Source organism: Pyxicephalus adspersus, chromosome Z, assembly GCF_032062135.1.
Source record: "Pyxicephalus adspersus chromosome Z, UCB_Pads_2.0, whole genome shotgun sequence".
Classification (NCBI taxonomy): Eukaryota; Metazoa; Chordata; class Amphibia; order Anura; family Pyxicephalidae; genus Pyxicephalus; species Pyxicephalus adspersus.
The window spans coordinates 51,288,767-51,308,659 of record NC_092871.1 but is presented as its reverse complement, the minus strand read 5'-3'; the positions used below and the strand labels follow the sequence as shown (position 1 = coordinate 51,308,659).

General features: G+C 38.2%; 2 protein-coding genes across 12 annotated transcripts in view; one reads left to right on the top strand and one right to left on the bottom strand.

The window, feature by feature from the left end:
- Positions 1-19,893, bottom strand: part of RALGPS1 (Ral GEF with PH domain and SH3 binding motif 1) — a 380,912-nt gene that overhangs the window by 205,403 nt on the left and 155,616 nt on the right. The window lies entirely within an intron of this gene.
- The window catches only part of ANGPTL2 (angiopoietin like 2), a 29,356-nt gene continuing 11,022 nt past the window's right edge, over positions 1,560-19,893 (top strand). The window contains exons 1-3 of one of the 4 annotated variants that reach the window (XM_072431089.1): positions 1,560-1,972; positions 2,201-2,372; positions 12,377-13,235. In XM_072431089.1, the coding sequence (XP_072287190.1) occupies positions 12,431-13,235 (805 nt within the window). In that variant the 5' untranslated portion in view covers positions 1,560-1,972; positions 2,201-2,372; positions 12,377-12,430. Of the gene's footprint in view, positions 1,973-2,200; positions 2,373-12,373; positions 13,236-19,893 lie in introns of all 4 variants that reach the window. The other 3 variants (XM_072431088.1, XM_072431090.1, XM_072431087.1) reach the window with 3 other exon arrangements.

Here is a 19,893-nt window from a genome sequence, read left to right as displayed (position 1 = left end):
GTGGGGATTTTAATGTACGGAAAATCTCGGGCTTAAGGAAAAGAGCAACTTTTTTTAGCCCGTACGAAGGTCGGGCTTAACGGTCGGGAGGTTAAACAGACTGCGAGCAAACGTTACTAAACAATTAAACACATATAATGACTTATTTACTACGGCTTAAACAAGAACCTAAAACCAAAATCCTAAAAAGCCCAAAATGGAAGAATGAAAAGGACAAGTGCAGATTCACAAATGCAAAAAAGCAGCTAATGTGTTCCCAAACAAATATATGTATAGCCTTTTCTGAGAATCTGCTCCTATCTACCTGGTGCAAAACAAAGCAAGGCAGGGTTAATTCTTACAGCACAGGGTGGTCACCTACAGCACCACTAAAATCATAAAACTCGACAGGTGACATTGTGCTCATTAAACACAATGTAGGTATTTTAGATTATAAATTTAATTAAACCTCTAGTACTCCAATGGTGAGAGGAAATGACTACATTTGGGACTAACTAGGTTTCCTGCATGCATATGTGCTTACAGGAAGAAATACCAGAAAGATTGGATGACTTCATCAGTCTGCCGCTGCACCTTTACTGTAAAGTACCAGGCAGGAAAGGGGGTGGGGGTTTAGCAAAGTATTCTAGGTATGTTGCTTACTGTGGAACTAAACTCATCTTCAACTGCATCATCTTCACTCTGTCCTTTTCTGGGTTCAGGATCTTGATTTCAAGCTAGAATTAGGTAACTCCTGTGCAGGAGTTTATTCATCATTCATTCCCAGCATGGTATGCCAGCATGGTATATCTGAGCTTTGCTTTACACTAAAAACAGACTTACTCCAAGTCAAATTAATGTATTTCTACTGTTTGCATAAAAAATAGAGGATGTATTGAATAATACACACTTGCATTATCTGTGACTTTTATATTGGCCTGAAGTTCAGCTGTAGGGTTTTTAAATAGGTCAGCCAACTAAAAAATGCTCCTTCATTTATAAGAACAGATCAGCGGTCTGAGCCACCTAACAGCTCCGTGCTGTAGTCCTTGGACTATTCCTTGGGGTTTTCTCACTACTCTTTCACATTCTCCAAAAAACAAAATAAAGGCTCAGGCGAGATGGTGAGAGTTATTAGTTCACAGCTGGTAAAAAATGCATTAGAGCACACACAGACATTTTAACAGAATTTCAGGCTGATAATTGTGTATTTATATAAAAATGTTATGTGTTAGATGTTTAAACCTTTATATTTTCTTAGCAAATTATATTTTGATTTGTTGGACATCTTTTTTTTCCTGTACAATTTTCACTCTTGCAGGTCTACAGATAAGTGTCTGAATAGAGCTGCCAGGCAAGGAGGAGAGGTGGAGTTTGGGCATGCCAAATTAGTTTTCACTCATAAGCATGACATCACTGCTTTCAGGACTCTCCAATGTTTTTGGTCAGGAGGGAAGAGAAGGGGGGGGGGGGGGGGTCTGAGGGCTGTGTGTCCTGTCCTCCTGGCTGCTCTCCCACATGTGTGGGTGTGGAAACAAACTACTGTCCAACCAGAGACTCTGCTGCTCTTTACATGCTGGGTACAACTACTTTTTTTTGTCTTAGTTTTTCCAGCATGTCATTCCACCACAAAAGAGCTGGAGGAGCAGAAGTTCAAATAAGGCTGTGGACAGTGATGGGGCTCAAGGCTCTGAGCTGAGATGGGACAAAGCTCTTCTCTAGACAGCAGGTAACCCTACTGCTATCAGCCACAGGGACCTACAATCAGCAAACAATTGAATAGATCAGCACAGCAAGGCGCTGCAACAAAGTAACTCCTAGTACATCCAAGAAGCTACGTCTGTTCAATTTTACTTTTATCTGAAGCTAGCAAGAAAAGTTTACGGGGAAAAGTTCTGAAGAACTTTAACTAGGCATCGCCGAGGAAGAGATGTCATATTTGGAGAATAGCTGATCAAAGAGGACCTGTGCTTCAGAAACCAGAAAGAAAAGGGTAAGCCTGACCTTACAAACCCTACTGGTATTAGAGAGCGAGTTATATACTGACATCAAATACTGTGGTGCTGTGCAAAAATAATTTTATTAGTAATATTTATGCAGCCTCAGCATCTCCTGTGAGAAGCAACTATTATTATGATTACTAATTAGAATATCATTAACTTACAATTTGATTTTTAACGAAACGTTTTGTCATTCACAAAAGTTTTTTTTTAATTTAAAGAAAAGGATACATTCTGGTAGAAAATAGAAGATGTACCATGCTGTGACAAAGCATAGACCAGTGCTGCTAAAACACTGAAGAATAGCAGTCAGTGAGTGTGTGAAACACCGGAGTATGGCATGTATTGAGTTTTGGAAAAACATAGTTTATTAAAACAGGAGCCCATTATCAGGTAATTATCTGAGAACAGTTACCAAATGACTGAAATATGATGAATATTAAAGAATGAACTTTTATCATATTAGAATTCTTTAGCCAAAATGTTTCTAATGACCCAAAGTAAATTTGCATTCCAATTAAATACACCTTATAACTAGGTATACATGTGTGCAGACAAATGCAAGGCCAGTCTCCTGGGTATTGTTTTATAATGTTAGCACCCGTTTGGGAACAAAGACTTGTGGACATGTTGCTGTAAATGCAGCAGACCAGGAATCAGCTTTAGTACTGGTGAGGACAGATTACTCGCTGATCTATCGTCTGGACCCCGAATGGTACACAGCGATCCGTGCTATTCAGCGCAGGATGTCGGTGTTACCATGGAAACCAGGGGATCTACTTTTTCTTGTCCCAGTGGTCACAGACTGCATGTTTCAGCTGCTTCATTTCATAGCGCACACCATGCAGGACAATGGGAAGCACACACGCTACAATCTTTTTCTACAGTCAGATACTCTTATGTTATTTATTTCCATAGAAACACAGCAACTGAATTATCTGATGGCAAATATAGGAAACAGACTCAAGGAACCACCCCATTGTACACACAGACAATACTGTGTATGTGGTATATTAAAATAACTATCAAACTTATTCACGCCTGGCTTCTGAAATCTGTACAATTTGTATTGGTGGAATGAACACACAGAAAAATTAAATACCATGCCACCTACAATTAATAATAATGTGTAAAATTCTATTGACTTGTACTATCAGATTTATTTCCTAACCAACAGAAAACTATATACTATGGTTCTGACTTCAGTGGTAAGAAATCGGGTTACTGTGGGTTAATACAGACAATAGTGTTCTAGTGACAGAGTTTTGCCATGCCATGCAAATCTTGCATTGATGAAGGCTAGAATGGCTGAAACTTCATCTTGATAAAACGTATCAGGTAATATTTAAGGTTGTATCTGCACTAATGCCCAATGGTTCTGGATGCCCAGTTATTCATATAGGTTAAAAAGAATGCTTTGCATGGCTCTGCCCAATATCCCTCCCCCCATGTGATGTGATGTGACACATGATCATATATAAATACATCCCTTCAGTGGATTTATATTTTTTTCTGCTTACAATAACCTGTTTAAAGGTGAAACATAAAATGTTGCTTCCAATTTAAAAACCACATTACAAAAAGAGGGTGATTGGGTCTGCATGTGAGTGGGCGCCAGGGGAAACTCTGATGGTATACCCTCTCTGGGCACTGGGCATAGACACAAAAGCACTGAGTTTTGTCTCTATGCCCAGTGTGTTCTGGAATGAAAGCCGTACGTTTGGGTCACTAAGCTAAAAACTAAGCTAAGCTACAGACACTCATTGCATATACTGATATTTAAGTTATAGACAGTACAGTACAGACAGTATACAGTTATTATGAAGTCCAGTTACTGACAACCTCAAAGATTTTGTGTCTGTATTTGCCCCTGATCATTATCATTTGACTCACAGCTCAGTAATATGCAAGCTCCTGCTACATTGTGTAAGGTGGCTTTTACTCTTTTCCTGCAGATTTTGTTCTGTGAAAGAAGAGCCACAGTTTCTTCCACTTCTGTTTAATCCCAAAAAAAAAAAAAGAAAAGAAAATTATGCACATTGGGGTTTTCTGATGTCCATAAAATCACACTGAATTATTACTATTTTTTTTATTTTAGTTCCAAATGAGTGATATGTAAAAATAAAAAAGTGGGAGGAGCTCTACTGTACATTTTCTAGTACAGGAAATGTTTACACTAAAATGACCATCATTTATTAAAACTGAGTGACCTGGGCTTAGTACCCTGTGAAGCTATTAGCATGGAATTGGCTTTCCAAGGTTGACTGCATTTGAATGCAGATCATACTAGGTAACATCAACATATGATGCAGGACTTAAGTGAAAGGTGAAATTGTTAATTGAAAGTAATAATAAAAGGGGAAGATGATGCTGAATATCCGGGACATATGGCAGACTCTATCTGACCTGATGCAGCTTCTAATGTAGATTGTGAGAAGTTCATAGTGTACAGAAAAATCAGAATCATCAAGTCATCAAAAACATCACTTTATTTCAAACACATATCTAAAAACATTTTACTTTTCAATACTGGATAGTGATTTTTTTTTTGTTCCAACACGTTTCACAGGATAAACCTGCTTCCTTAGGGGAACATCACACACAAGCAAGGGTAAATTCAAATTGGCTTCAAGTAAGGTTCTGGTCTGGTATATTCTTGTTTGTTTTTTTTTTTAAACATTTAATATCACAATAACAATTGCATCTAGCTACATTTTAAAAAGAGGGTACCCAACTTTTCCCTTTATATGGAAAGAAGAAGTAAGTGGCCCAAAAACCATCAGTACAAAGTTCACTGTATTAAGTATCCTTCTATAGCACCAAATATGCAAAAAAATATGTGTACATTGGCTTTGTATACACATCATAAAAAAGGCATGACAAAGAGCATTGGAATGCGTAGAGATAACTGAGGTATGCCTGGATACTATACTATACACCCAGGTAAAAACTTGTGCCTGCTTTATGGCTGACAGACTTGTAGAGCAATCATTCTTTTAGACAAGAACATAAGCGTGTTTACAATTCTCCCAGTATCCAGGGCCTCCCTTATCTAGACCTGACCTCTGCTACCCAGCTCTGCAAGGGTCCGGGGAAAAAAAATGGATTTAAAACATGGCTCAGGTTTCCAGTCATCATTCACCAGTCTGGCACTTATCCCTAGGATGGGAGAAAGTGGGACTGAGTGAATAAGCAGGAAAAAGTCTGAGTTTGTTGAGATAAAGGATTATGCAGTGTTCACTGAGGCTCATTGAGATGAGGGCAGATAACAGCTAGGCAAGCCTGCATTCAGGACATCTCATCCTGTATGTATTGTATACCCATTGCATAGGGGCACAGCTCAGCACAAAGCACTTGCCCTACAACAACTTCCACTTTGTTTGATCACAAAAGTTGCTCCACCAAAACAGTCCATGTCTCTATGTTCACGGAGTGTTTCACAATTCTGTCTAAAAGCAACAGTCTGCAAAAAAACCTGATACTTAGCCAATGGGCTAGGTATTTTCCGTGTGGGTTTTTTTTTTTCAACAAGCATGTAGCTGACATCATCTGCTTGGAAAAAGCCACTTGCACAACAGCCATTGTTCTTTGTTTCAAACAAAGCCAGTGAAAATGGCAACCCTGGCCAACTGGCATACCAATGTTTATTTAGGGGGTTTCTACTTCTAGAGAGGCTGCTGAAAGTCATTTGTCTGTCATTGGTATGTTGAAAAATGGATGATCGAGTTCCTTATATGTGACAGCCAGCAAAGGGTCCTAAGTAAGCATGCCTAGGATTTTCCCATATGCATCGCAAGCAAAGATTCCCAGAACATTGGAGGCTTCTCCATGTATCCCCTGTGTTGGGTCATATTCATCCCAAGTACATAGACACAAATGCTAGTGTTATCGTATCAATTACCAGATTTACCAGATGTTTACTCCCACTTTGAAGTGATCCCAAAGTGGGAGTAAACATCAGGTAAACTGGAAGCTCCTTATTATGGCCACCACATATGTGCAAATACACTGACGTGCAAAAACAGTGAAATGCACAGTGAAATACAAAGCACTCATTATTGGACTCTCTGAGAGATGTTGAAAACCTTTACAGTGTTTAATGTTCAAGCCTTTGCCAAGCACTGGTATGTCAATTTTTGGTGGGCTGACACTTTATATAGCCAACCGGTTGCTCCTGGTAAACCCGGCAGCTGAACAAACCAAAAAAAGAGCCCAGCTGCTATGTGAGACTCCGGGATAAAGTTCAAAGGAGCAATTCAAGGATACAATGAACAGAGTGATGTGTGATATGCTGGCTGTAAGGAATGGGGGATTAGCATTATTCTGTGCACAGAAAATTCCTTATAGGGAACATTTTCACTTTATTTTACTGTAAATGATTATAAATACACAGTCAGGCGTCTGGTGCTATGTCTTACAGAAGACCTTTATGTCTGTGCTTATTTGTGCTGGTAGCATGAACCACTGACCCACCAAACCAATGAAGTAAATACACACATAGAAGGGAGCAAATTTATTTGCCAAAGGATGTGTATTTTTGACCATTTGGTCATCCGATTTTCACAGCTCTGCCTTACAGCAAAGTACTGTATGAGAAGAATGGGAAAGGGACTATTCACTATGTTGCAGTTACATGTTCGATGTCACAGGGAAAGAGCAAGGTAAGCTTCCCCACCCCACTTAGAGCTTTGCTGTACATGGGTGCCCCATAGATAGGATAAAGGATCACTGTGCAGCTTCACTTCAGGCATGTGCCACACCACTGCCAGTGTCCCCTGTTTTATCTATTGAGCTGCTCCAGTGCTAAACATATCTAGGGGGGGTGGCAGTTAGGCTGAAAAGCTTTGCTGGATTGGAGCTGGAGAATCCATAGCTCTTTAAACTTTTACCTAGTCACTTTCACCATTTTTTTAAATAAATTTATTTAATAATTTTAACCACCACATTAGTGTACTGTTAGCTGGGTATAAACATATTTATGGAAGGGGGTCTCCTGAAGTCCTGAAAGTTATTTCAATTATTCCTCCCTGTTAAAAAGGTTGAGAAAAGCTGATGCACAGTCTTACCAATGGGAAAAGAAGATTGAGTAAATGCTTTTTTTCTGCCTGCAGCAAACTAATTGCATAATTGTATCTTAGGCAAAGTGACTGGTTTTAAAATAGTGCCAAACCGTTTGAATAATATTTGGAGCACTGTACATTACAAATAATTGCTTTTTTGTTTTGTTTTTGTATTTTTCTATACTATTGGAATCTCCTGTATGGATCTCCTCCAGTCTATTTTGGCTTCTCTCTACACAGGATCAATTCAGTGTCAGCTGCATAACAATACTCTGGAACAGCCCCCTCCTAGTGACAATGGTGGACCATGCCTGTGCAACAAGTGTGGACAGGGCCACTTGTAGTATCCACCATGTGACAAGAAAGTACCTGAAAAAACCTACCATGGCAGGTTCAATAGAAATGTTTGAAAGATTCATATTATATATAAACATGTCACATCTTTTTAAAGAGTAAAATGATTGAGTTTAAATTTATTGATAACATTTGGAACTTTTCTAACAATATTGTGCATACTGTGACATATCTGGAATATATAAGAAATTAAAGGTCTACTTCAAATCCCTGAAATTATTAAAATTCCCTGCTGCACTCGATAAAAATCCTCCCAAAAAAAGATTAAAAAAACCCTCTTAGAAAATGAGGTAGAATGGAAAGCACGATGCCCGTTTTACATCATAGAGCAAGGGAGTATTAAATTGCTAATGTCCTAAATAGCACAGGCCATGTGCCTGGGGATCTGCCAAGAAAAAATGAATCTGTGAAAGAAAAATAAATCAGTGATCGAACCCCAATACACACTCATATCTGGCCATCATCCTACAGGGGGTTTATGGATGTATAGGAATGACCAAGGGTGTTACACAGCTGAACATATAGGAGATTTCCATTAAGCCACGATTGGCAGGCATTACATTTAATTGGTGAAAATCTCACTTCAAAAATTTGTAAGTGTTGGCCGCCTTGGTGCACTAATCCAAGCATGACAACATCACTGGATAGTTGCCTCTCCTTCTTTCAAACCTTCACAGCTACATGAAGAACCTTCTGTGTCACCTCGTTAATGTAGCGTTGGCACCATCCAGCCTTTGCATTAATATTCCCTTATGTAGTGTAATTTCACTTTCGCAGCTCCCACTCAGCACGCTGCACTTAACTAGGTTACTTCTAAAGGGGATAAATTATTAAAAGGAAAAATGAGGTTTCAAAAGTCAGCTGATCAAACTAACAAAATGGAAAGCATTTATCCAAAACGAGATGTATAACAGCCCTAAAACTGTTTCCATATGACTATTTACTGATTTCATGTTATTTGTTAAGATTGCATTTTTTCCAAACCCACAAAATATCACAAATCTGAAATTGTACAAAGTGTGATTTGCCTTTTACCCGGGCTGGAAAATAGCCGCCTGTTATTACTACTTTAATACAAGACAGGCTGCAAGTAATTTAACAGAACTTGTGCCAAAGGCCCTCAAAAGTGTTATGTTATCACAGCAAGCTAAAAATTTGCAAATAAGAAGGAGTTCATACCTGTACACCAGCTAAGACATCTAAAGAGCTACATAAACTACAGTTTAAACTATTCTGCTATGTGCCAGCAGTCATTTTAGGCTAATTGAGGCTCAACAGAAGCTCTGACAGTTTTTTTTAACTTGAGATAACTGAACAGTACAACAGTCCCTTGTGTGTGTCAGGATGACAATCTTCTAGGGACCAGACATAATTCATGGAACCAGTGATAGAACTACTGTATCGACAGCTCAAAACATATTAGGGTGGTAGTCAGTAGGAAGAATGCCTCTTATCAGTATGAAAACTGCTGAAGAGTTTTTCTGTGTCCCAATGTAAATAAAAAAAAAATCATCAAACTAAAAAACAGAAAACAAAATGTTTTTAGTCTTACCCCACCCGTTCACATCTAAAAGAAATTCCCCTTCAATGCAATATGCTAACTTTTTAGGAGGAGAAGAGAAACAAATTACGAGTCTCAAGCTGTAATGAAGCCACAATATCAACATGCTCAGTCCTTCTAAATACACAAAAGGAGAAAACTGTTATGAAATAAAGCTAAGTATTTTATAACAGCAAACAATCAACACAGGAGGAAGGTTTTTTAGACACCCCATTTCCAATTCCCATAAACATGATTAGAAATCTTTCACACACATTTTTAACAACACATTATATGTCATGTTTCAGGACAATGGCGCCTCTTATGAGTCAACATTACTTAGTCATCTTGGTTGGCATAAAACATTATAAAAACTAGCAAAGGCTTTTGGGAGCCACTAAATAAAGGCAGCTTCAGTTTGTGGTGTCTTGGCTGTTCTCTTAATAGGGAAAGTACATAACCTTAACTAGCTGTTTAATGAAGCTGATGAAAAAAATTGAAGCACAAAAACTTCATATGTAATACGATTAACTTCTCTTTTTGGCTATTACACTGTAGGTCTTGGATCTAAAATTAGTTTTATAATTGAAATACAAAGAGGCCGTAGTATGGGGATATTTTGTCCATGACCACGAGCCACAGTTTACCTGAAAGCTTTTGCTTCTTGTTAGTTTTTTTCTTTTTTTCCTTTCCTTCCCTAAATGTTTGCTCAATTTACCATTAATGGCCATTGTGGCTGGTTGAGCCCAGTGTTGTATTGCCAATTGTAACCAAAAGCCAACCACGGCTCCACCAGGACATACAAAGGAGAGTATACATCACAACGGCCTTAAAATATGTTGACTGTCTCTTCCTGCAGCTATGCCTGTCACCAGTGTCTGCTGGGGTATTGCGTTCAACCTATTTAAGTAGATGAAAATGCAATTCCCCACTGGGATGTATTCCACCTTTTCAACAGAGCTTGGCATTTTCATTTTCAAGTTGATCATTAAGCAGATAACTAAATGCACATGTAAAATACACTGATTATCTACCAAACGATTTGTAATTATGTCCAATCAGCTTTGTGATTTGGGTAGCTCGGCCAGGGAGAACAGGCAAGACTTCACCTTTCTCTGTAGCAATAAATCATCACAGCTTGGTCAGACTCCCTCCTTCCACTGAGTTTGCAAGAGGACAATTAAGAAACATTGAAGTGATCACTTCATATGTTACCATTAGAATGGCAACACTCAAATAAACAGCAAGCACTGCAAGTACTTATGTATAGTGGATTATTAGAAGCTATCATCAATACAGGTACTTGTAACCTATATTTTAGGCTTTTTCAATATATAAGTAGTGAACTTCTAAAATTTTCTAAAATAAGTATATTTAGCAGTCATCCATCCATCATCCAACATCACCTTCATAGATTTTTGTATGTGAAATCCAGACGCACAACACTAAATAGGAGACTCTTGGTGTTTGCCTTATGGACACATTCAAAGTATGGGAAATTTCCTGCCAATCCGCTAATAAAGCACCCTGGCGAGTTTATTTATTGGTGTCAGTGTACTGCTGCTTTACTGAGCTCTGTGTCAAATAACTCACATACAAAGGGTCTATTCATTTCAATACTGCAAAATGTCTTCTAAATCATTTTGGGATCTCTTTGGCACTATTACACTTTTACAACAGAGCCTAACAAGTCAAATCACTTCTTGCACTGACAGACTAAGACCAGTACCTGATACCTTACTAATTAATAGGTCTGTTTATAAGGTGTCAGAAGTAAGATGTACTGACCAATTGTTTTTCTGATTTATAAAGAATGTGTTTATTAGGGGCCATGCATGCAAGATATTCTTATCATCCAAAAAAGATTATTTGTGATCATCTCAGGCAAAAATGTGGGGTTAATTACCCTGACATAAATGAGATGGTTGTTGGTTGTCTGCTTTTTGGATTACTAATATTCTATCACTACTACCCCGTATTGATTTGCTATTGTATAAACCCAATGAGGCTCCTCCTCCTCTCTCTCTCTTTTCTGTAGAACAGAATAAGCTTCTCTATAGAATTCTGAGCAGTATTTCTGTACAAAGATCATTCCTAAACAATCATCACAACAATCCTTTTTAGGCCATAGTAATTGAAAGTGTGTACTGAGCATTAGAATCAATCTTTCAGTAGTTCTGTACATAAGTTGGTAATTTTAATCAGGACTAGAGCTAAAAATATTTTTATGCCTCATGAGCCCAAGGTGTAATGAATCTCTCGCTTTTCCTCAACAGTTCTATTTTTGTTTCTGATCAGCATGCCTATTGTTAGCACATGTACTAATCATCTCCTTATACTACTTCTTTCTCATATATTCCATTCCTGTTGTACAGGGTCTGCAATAGGTTGATACCAGGTGAAGTTTAGTTACCCACACTGATTGCATTCAAAACACACAATTTATTATTACATGCAAATTATATTCGGACACTTAAAATGCAAACAGTGAGTAGCAGAGTCCTATTTTAATAGTCTGCTATGCCATCACAGTTTTCCAATAGTACAAGGAATTGTGGTTTTATTTCACAGTTGTTTTACTGTGCCCTTTTTTCTCTCTTCAACCACAATGTATTTACAACAACAGAACATAACCGAGGAAGACAAATCAATGTCACTTATAAGCTGCAAGTGAAAATAATTAATCAACTAGACTTTATAAGTAGATAATATTACACCAGAGGATTAGGAACATCTGCTGTTTTGTTTTCTAAATATACTTTCACTCATGTGGAAAGTGACCCAGGCCTGCCACTTTCACCCTGAAAATAGATAGAGTTCATCACCACCAACAAGCAGTTGGTAAATTTCAAATGGATGAAGACACATGGTTGACAAAGAGAAAGGGTCAAAATGAGACAAAAATTTATTTTTGGGTTTTGGTATATCCGTTTTTTTATGTAAGATTATATATATAAAAAAGACCTCAAAATGTTTTTGTTTTTTTTTTAAGTATCAGAGACATCATAAAAGCTGATTTTATACAGAAAGCGGGTCACAATTGTTTAGATAGTTTTTTGTACGCTAATAGGTTGATTAGCTTGCCACCCCACTTGCGTGCCAACCTTGTTACTTCTGTGGCAAAGAATGGATAACCTGATTATTTTAACTTTATTCCATATATTATGAGATTTATGTTTGGGTAAACCATTCTACTGCTAACCAGTATTCTGTTGCAACTGTTCAGAAAATATTTGTAAATTCATAGTTTTGGTAATGGATAAAAGCAAGTTTTTATAAGACTGGTAAAATCTTGTGTTCTCAAGATGATTCATGAGGTGGCCCTGCCAAATATAAGGGTTTTCTAAGATGTTATGGTGTTATGTAACGTTCCCATTTTTTGCTATGATATTGTACTACTACAACAGAGTATTGATTATTTTAATAATTATTCTTTCCAGAAGTCAAGAGAAGAGACGAGAAAGTTATTTAAAATTTCTGTCTATATTCCGTGGACCATGAAATTGCTAGGTGAATCCATTTTGCTACTGCTTGTGCTCACAGGAAGCACATATGGCAGCAGTGCTCAAGAATTCCAGAACAGTGAAGGGACAGAACAAGAGTTTATTTACATGAACAGGGAGAGGAGAGCAGCAGAATCTTCTGACAAATGCAGTTACACGTTCATTGTGCCACAACAAAAAGTTACTGGAGCCATTTGTGTAAATTCCAAAGAGCAGGAGACTGTGTATGAGAGTCAGATCCACAAGCAGGAGATTGAACTCCTCAATACAGAACTTCTAAAACAGAAACGGCAAATAGAAACGCTGCAGCAGCTGGTGGAGGTGGATGGTGGAATTGTTAATGAGGTCAAGCTCTTGCGGAAAGAGAGCAGAAATATGAATTCCAGGGTCACCCAGCTGTACATGCAGTTACTGCATGAAATTATTAGAAAACGAGACAATGCACTGGAGCTTTCGCAGCTAGAGAACAAAGTTCTGAACCAAACAGCAGAGATGTTACAGTTGACTAATAAGTACAAGGACCTGGAACACAAATATCAGCACCTGGCATCCTTGGCAAGCAACCAGTCTATTGTGATTGCGCAGCTGGAAGAACAGTGCCAAAAGGTACCTCAGTCAAAGCCGATACCACAACCTCCACAACAGCCTAACCGGATGTTTCAGACACCCAATTATAATCGCATCAATCAAATATCTACCAATGAGATTCAAGGAGACCAAAACCTTAAGGTCCTTCCACCTCCTTTGCCAACCATGCCCTCAGTCACCAGCATCCCAACATCTACAGACAAGCCATCTGGTGAGTAAACCATACTTGAATTATACAAAACCAAACTATTTTTATTTGCATACCCTAACAGTTAACCTTTTCAATTAAAAAAAAATGTACAATATTCTAGCTCCACCACATAGTATTTAATGTATAATACTAATATCCCATTAAATCCTTATTGTTTATTTCTGCATATACAGTAACAAATCTGCTGTTCTGTCAGCTTTTTACACTGATGAATTTAAAGAAAGTAAGATACCCCTATTTAATATACAGCGCTGCGTAATATGTTGGCGCTATATAAATCCTGTTTAATAATAATAATAATATCCTGCCAAAACAATCCTGTCAAAACATCATGGAGAGATGGCTTTCTCACAGAAAGCAGTGGCCAGGCTTTATATCAGTTTGAAAAGCCCTCCATCCCTAAATGCTGTTCCAATTACCAGGGATAAAGACTGCAGTTGATTTGGAGAGTGTTTGGGGGGTGTAATGGATCATTGGAGAGCCAGGCTGCTTTGTGGGAGAGAGTTCCTGCTACTGCTTTTTTAAATACCTTAACCCACATCAAACCTACCATACTACATCTCCAACTCTGAACTTCCCTGTCACACAGCATACCTATTACTGTACCCCTGACACTGTACCTTTCTGCAAGCTGGTAATACCAATACTGCTTCACATGTCCCAGCTTTCCCCTTGTCATTTTTACAAGGACAGGCAAAGAAGAGTGGAGGCTGAACATTTCTGGGGACTATGCTCACTGTCGAGTGATAACCTCCTTTCCAGTGCAGCCTGTAGTGGTCTCCTGTCAGTTCTCAGGTCTCTGGGGGCACTATACATATTGTGCTCTTTGGGGAATAGGGAAAGGGAGCATAGTTTCTGGCTTAGCAGAAAAGAAAGCCAAAACACTTAGATGGCATTATATACCCTCCCACCACCTGCATTACTTGGAAAACCTTCCAGTGTGAGAACAAGATTGAGGTACTTACTAATTTATTTTCAAGGTAAGCATTTGATTTGGAATACAACATCATTATTCATAATTTATTTTTCTTAAACTTTAAAACTTTAGGTATTATTTTGAACGTCTGATCGCTAATTCAGGCCTAAACTGCAGGGTAAATTTTACCTTGATTTTACTTTTAGGATTCTGCTTCTACAATAAAATATGTATCGTTGGAGTATGCAATGCCAAGTCCAGAAGCTTAAAAGTAACCAACATTTGTAATATTGTCTGACAGAGTGGAATTCTGAAAAGGGGTTAATGTAAAGGGTTATTCTAGGAGGATTTCATTGCATAACTCTACATTCCTATTATAATTGCAAAAAAGGCAATGGGAAGGCATATGTCTGATGTTACTGACAAGACAGACATGGCTTGCAAAGAGCTGGATGGAAATTGCAATTAATTGGGACACGTAATTAATGTCTGAGTGAGCTGCCAGCTTCCGAACACCATCCAAATGTGTTGGCAGAAATATTAGCTCTTGGAGTGGATTAAAGGAGAACTAGAGTTAGCATGGAATATTACAGACAGTAGAAAGGAAACAATTTTATGGAAAAGTAAGCAAACCTTTCAATTCTATAATAGACAGAATATATATATATAATAGGTTATAATAGCAGAAGGAGCAAGTTTGGTAATACATTTTAGGACAGGAGAGGTAATAAATGGAGTTTATTCTTTAAAGCTCTTTAGCAGCACTGAGTACTTATGTGGAGGTTGGACTGTGGAAAGTTGGACAGTGGAAGGAACAGAGTCCTTCAGCAACATAGAATATTTATGTAGATGATAGTTAGATAGTGGAGGAAACAGAGTCCTCCAGCAGTACAGAGGATCATGTTTTTTTCAGAATTTCCAGGTAAACCATAAAATAAACATTCATAATTAAAGAACTTCTACCAAGCTATAATATCAAAAGGTAGCCAGACTTGAAAAATGCACATTACCACAATAGTACTGCAAACTGCTTTACTGTCTTAAACATTTTTTTACTCGCAATAAAATTTACCATGAACCAAGTAGATGAAGCAGCATCCGCTGGAGTCCAGAAATAACAACTCCTCTCTCTCATATTAATGCCATACCAGAAATCTCCAGCAGGAAAGTAAGAAATTATTTATAACTGGAATTATGTAATAACAATTCTGCAAAGAGCTGAATAGGAATGGCTGCTGGTGAAAGTAGTTTTCAGATTGGTTGTTTTAAGTACATATTGCTCTAAAAAATTATTATTATTCATAAACAGGATTTATATAGCGCCAACATATTACGCATCGCTGTACATTAAAGAGGGGTTACAAATGACAGACAGATACAGACAGTGACACAGGAGGAGTAGAGGACCTTTCCCCATAGGGCTTAAAATCTTGGAGGTGGGGAAAGTATCACGCAATAGGAAGGGAAATTTGTAGTGTAGTGGTGGGAAGTAGTGAAAGTTTTAAGAGACAGAGGATGATAGGTAGGTGTGTTTGAAAAGATTTTGAATGCTCTTTGAAAGGAGCAGAAAGAAAGTAGGAGCAAGCTGAATAGGACAGGGAATATCATTCCAGAGAGTCCAGAAGAAGTTACAGCAGTCCAGATGAGAGATAAGTGTGTGGAGTGTAAGGAGTGTACATTATGCAGTACTTTTGCCTGTGTTTTCAAAGGTCCTTTAGAAAAACAAAAAAAAAATGTCATTTTGCAGTACAAGAAGGTGACACTATGTTTTAAGGGCTCAGCATCAGGAGGTATTGAATTGCTACAAGTAACCTAACCGCGGTCATGGTTTATGGGAGTGAGTAAATGTTAACAGCACCACACTTTCACTGTCCATCTGAACTGACCCCAAGGCTTAATTTTAAAGTAGTGTCTTTTAATTGTAAAGTATTATCTGATGACAAAGCAAATTTGTATATAAGTTCATTTACATTCTTCCATCGCTTTCCCAAAAGACATGCCTGTGCCACTTTTCCAATACACAAGAATGACCAGCTAGGTCTTGCAGAACATGACCAATAAAAGCCTCCACTGCATCATGACATTTTTCCTGGTTCAGACCCACTTGCAAGCCACGTTGGAGGATTGGCCACATGCAGGAACTAATACTCAAAATTAAATAAATACGCAAAAAAAAATATCAGTACAAATATCAATGTTTTAAAAGTTCTTATTGGCCAATACATAAACATAAATTATTGTGTATGTCCAGCCAGAGCTGTTTTATTTACATCCTCTATGCCAAGTTAGGAGATGATAACAAGGGACACAGGGGTGTCTATTTTGTCTTGTCAAACTTTAAAAAAGTAGTTAACCAAGTATTTATGGATATTTCCTGAAAATTAACTTATATACAAAATGTCTATGTCCCATGAGACTGCCCTTTAAAATCTGATAGAAAGTGAGATAATGTATTTTTAGCCCAGACAAGAAATGAAACCATTTGTGTAACCTCCTAGGAAACTTAATTTTTATACTGAACTGTCTGTACAATGTTCTGTCTGTGCTTCATTGTTTTTCCATCTTGGTAGCATTGTATATTTGTTGATCTATGTCTTTAGAAACACTAGGCTGTTTGCTGGCACACCTGGCTTTCAGACCTTTTACTGGGGACCACACACAATTAGGTTTTCACAAATCTGACAGCCAAAACATATTAAAATGTGGAGACAAGAATGGATCGAAATCCAGTAAATAGCAAATTAAATGGAGAACAGAATAAATACATTCTTCCATGTTGTAATTGTAGAAGAAGGGGCCAAGACATTACTCTATCAACACCTACTAGACAATCCATGTGATGTCAAACATTATAAAAAAGATATTCAAGCTGTACAAGGATTAGGAGCTGAGCCACTTCTAGGCTAAATAGCAATGTGTGAAATGTTACATCAAGAAGGTGAATTCCCTCTTTGTCCTCATGTTTACCCAGTATGCCCAAAAACTTTAATACTTAATTTTATTAACAAAGGTGCCACACTTTGCAAGTGTAATGCTGAATCCTAGAAACACACATATATACATCAATTAATTACGTATATAAGAGCTGTTTAAAACTGTCAAAAGATCTGTATTTCTGGTCATTCATTTATCTAATTTACAGTCAGCCTTGAGACTTGACTTCTCTATTAATACACCACAGTTATCCAAAAAGTCAGGTAACTCATAATTTCCCTGACTAAATACTTGTCATGTCTTTAATGAAGGGCCAATTAACATCAGAATAATGGACACAAGTGTGTCAGCATAGAGACCACTGCTTTAACCGCATTGGTGCGCTTTCATTTATTCTGAAAGGCATCCCTGAAAATTCTGCATGCAGGATTTTGGTCCATGGTGGTGCATTAGACAGCTCCTTGTTTGTACATATTTAAATTACCAGTCGAGCATAAATCTTTGGAAAACTCACTCAGGATGGAAACATTATGTCATCCTTTTGCACTCTGTCGGCAACATCAGCTACAGTAGGGTGAGCAAAATGAGGCAGATTATATAACTGAATCTGCCAAAGCAGCAGCTCCAGGGCTGAGGCCCAAGATTGTGAAAAGATTTCCTTCGCTAATTGGTGAACAGATGGGTTGACCGGTGAGGACAGACACAGAAGCCAAACTTCAATTAAGCTGACAACGAACAACTCTGATCTGCTGTACTAAACCTACAAAAGCTAGACCAAAACCAGAGCAGATAACTGCAAATATGCCACAAGTAACAAAAAGAGAGCCCAAGTATCAAATAAAGTGTGGAAAAAAAAGAAGAGAAAACACATATCATAGAGAATGAAATGACCAATAAAACTACATTAAAAAAGTAAACATCTCTAGTGCATCACATTACTACCACAGCTTACAACTTCATGGGCGAAGTTCTACTTGTCCTGATAGAAAATGTTTTTTTACGATTCAGTAAGTTGCTGAACTTAGGTCTTAATTTTCTGAATTATTGCTGACTCTTAAAGATGGGAGAGAAGAAAAGGATGACGTTTAGGCTGTTTGCCTAATAAAGGAAATATTCACTCTGCAAGGGATAATACACTAAGCTTTGTGAATTAGGTTAAAATTGACTCGGTATGAATACAGTGTTCTCCCCAGAATTTTCTTTCAGCCCGGTGGGGGAAAACTGTGTCCGGGTGGTAAAAAAAAAAGTGGGCGGGGGTAGACACAGCAAACTTGGAGCTCCCAGTTATTCATGCCATTTTTTGTATTATACCCCAACAGTCCAGTGCTGTGTATTTTAATCCAACTCCCTAGAGTTCCATGTTTTATTAGTGTAATACTTTGTAGTAGTGTAATATTGTGATCAATGTGGCTTAACAAATTAGGCTTAGTTCACATTGGCAGTAAAAAATGCCCCTCCTGAGTGACTACTTCTTGGCAACTGCTGGGGACCTGGAATTGGTAACCTGTGATAACTGCTGGGCACCTGGGATTGGTAATAGGCGGTAAGTGCTGGGCACCTAGGATTGTTAACCTTTGATAACTGCTAGGCACCTGGGATTGGTAACCGGTGATAAATGCTGGGCACCTAGGATTGGTAACAGGCAGTAAGTGCTGGGCTTTTCAGGCCTAGCAGTTTTTCAAGCAGCAGTGGTTCCTGGCAGGAGGAATGTGAGGGGTAAACACAGCAAATGCAACCTTACTGCCAATGTGAATTCTGCCTAACTTCCGATGTCACCTCCTAGTGCTAAACCTGGGTAACACAAAGAGCATCATGCATGTGATCGCAGATGGGGGTAGGTCAGACAACAGACAGGGTAGGACAAAAACTTCCTGTGAAATGTATCTACCCACAGTGTGATAGCGGTGTGTGTAAAGCCTGCTTGTCAGATTCTGCAGCCTAACAACTCTGCGTTCAATCCTTTAGATCTCCTAAATTGTTGGTTGTAATTACCTAAAATTTTTAGGGTACACAGAGGACTCTCATAGCTACTGATAACCAACATTTTAGGAATTTCAAATTATGGGGATCATGAGTTAAAAAACTTATGGAAATTGGAAGATTTTAGTTGCTGTTTTGTTAGAAAGTGCACCTAGGAGCCCAAAATTGAAAATGCAAATTAAGGACCCCCAGGGGCCACTTACATAGTAAGAAGCATTGGGGTGAGGCCCCCTAAAAATTTTACCTACCTTTCACCAAGATATATTTGTAAAACAATGCTGCCCTTTCTGCTTCTGTTCTTTGAATTACAATTTATCTGGAATGGGGAGATGCAGGAAACTGAAAATGTTGGTGCAAGTAGGGAACAGATGTATAAACCCCTAAAATTTCTTTAGCATGGTATCATTAGAACATAAAAATTTCTGCCCATCAAATTGTCCGCTTCCGTACCTTGAATCCCAATTTCCCCAGAACAGAGAGGTGCAGGAAAACAGAATCATAGGTGCAAGTGGGGTACACTTGTGGCTAACACCCCCCAAGCTTTCATCTACATGGCATATTAAAGTCTGCCCATCAAAGCACTCTGCCCTGTTACATATGACTGTACCCCACCAGTTACTAAACCCCAATTTCGTATTGATGGGCAGAGGTTTTTTTTATGTATTATTGATGCCATTGTGATAAAACTTTAGGGAGTGTAATCCACAGATGTTCCCCACACATTTTCAGTTTCCTACACCTCCCCAATCCAGAGAAATTGGGTGTTAGAAATGGGCAGTAATGTGTAACAGGGCAGTGCGTTTGCCATAGTAATGAAATTTTAGTGTG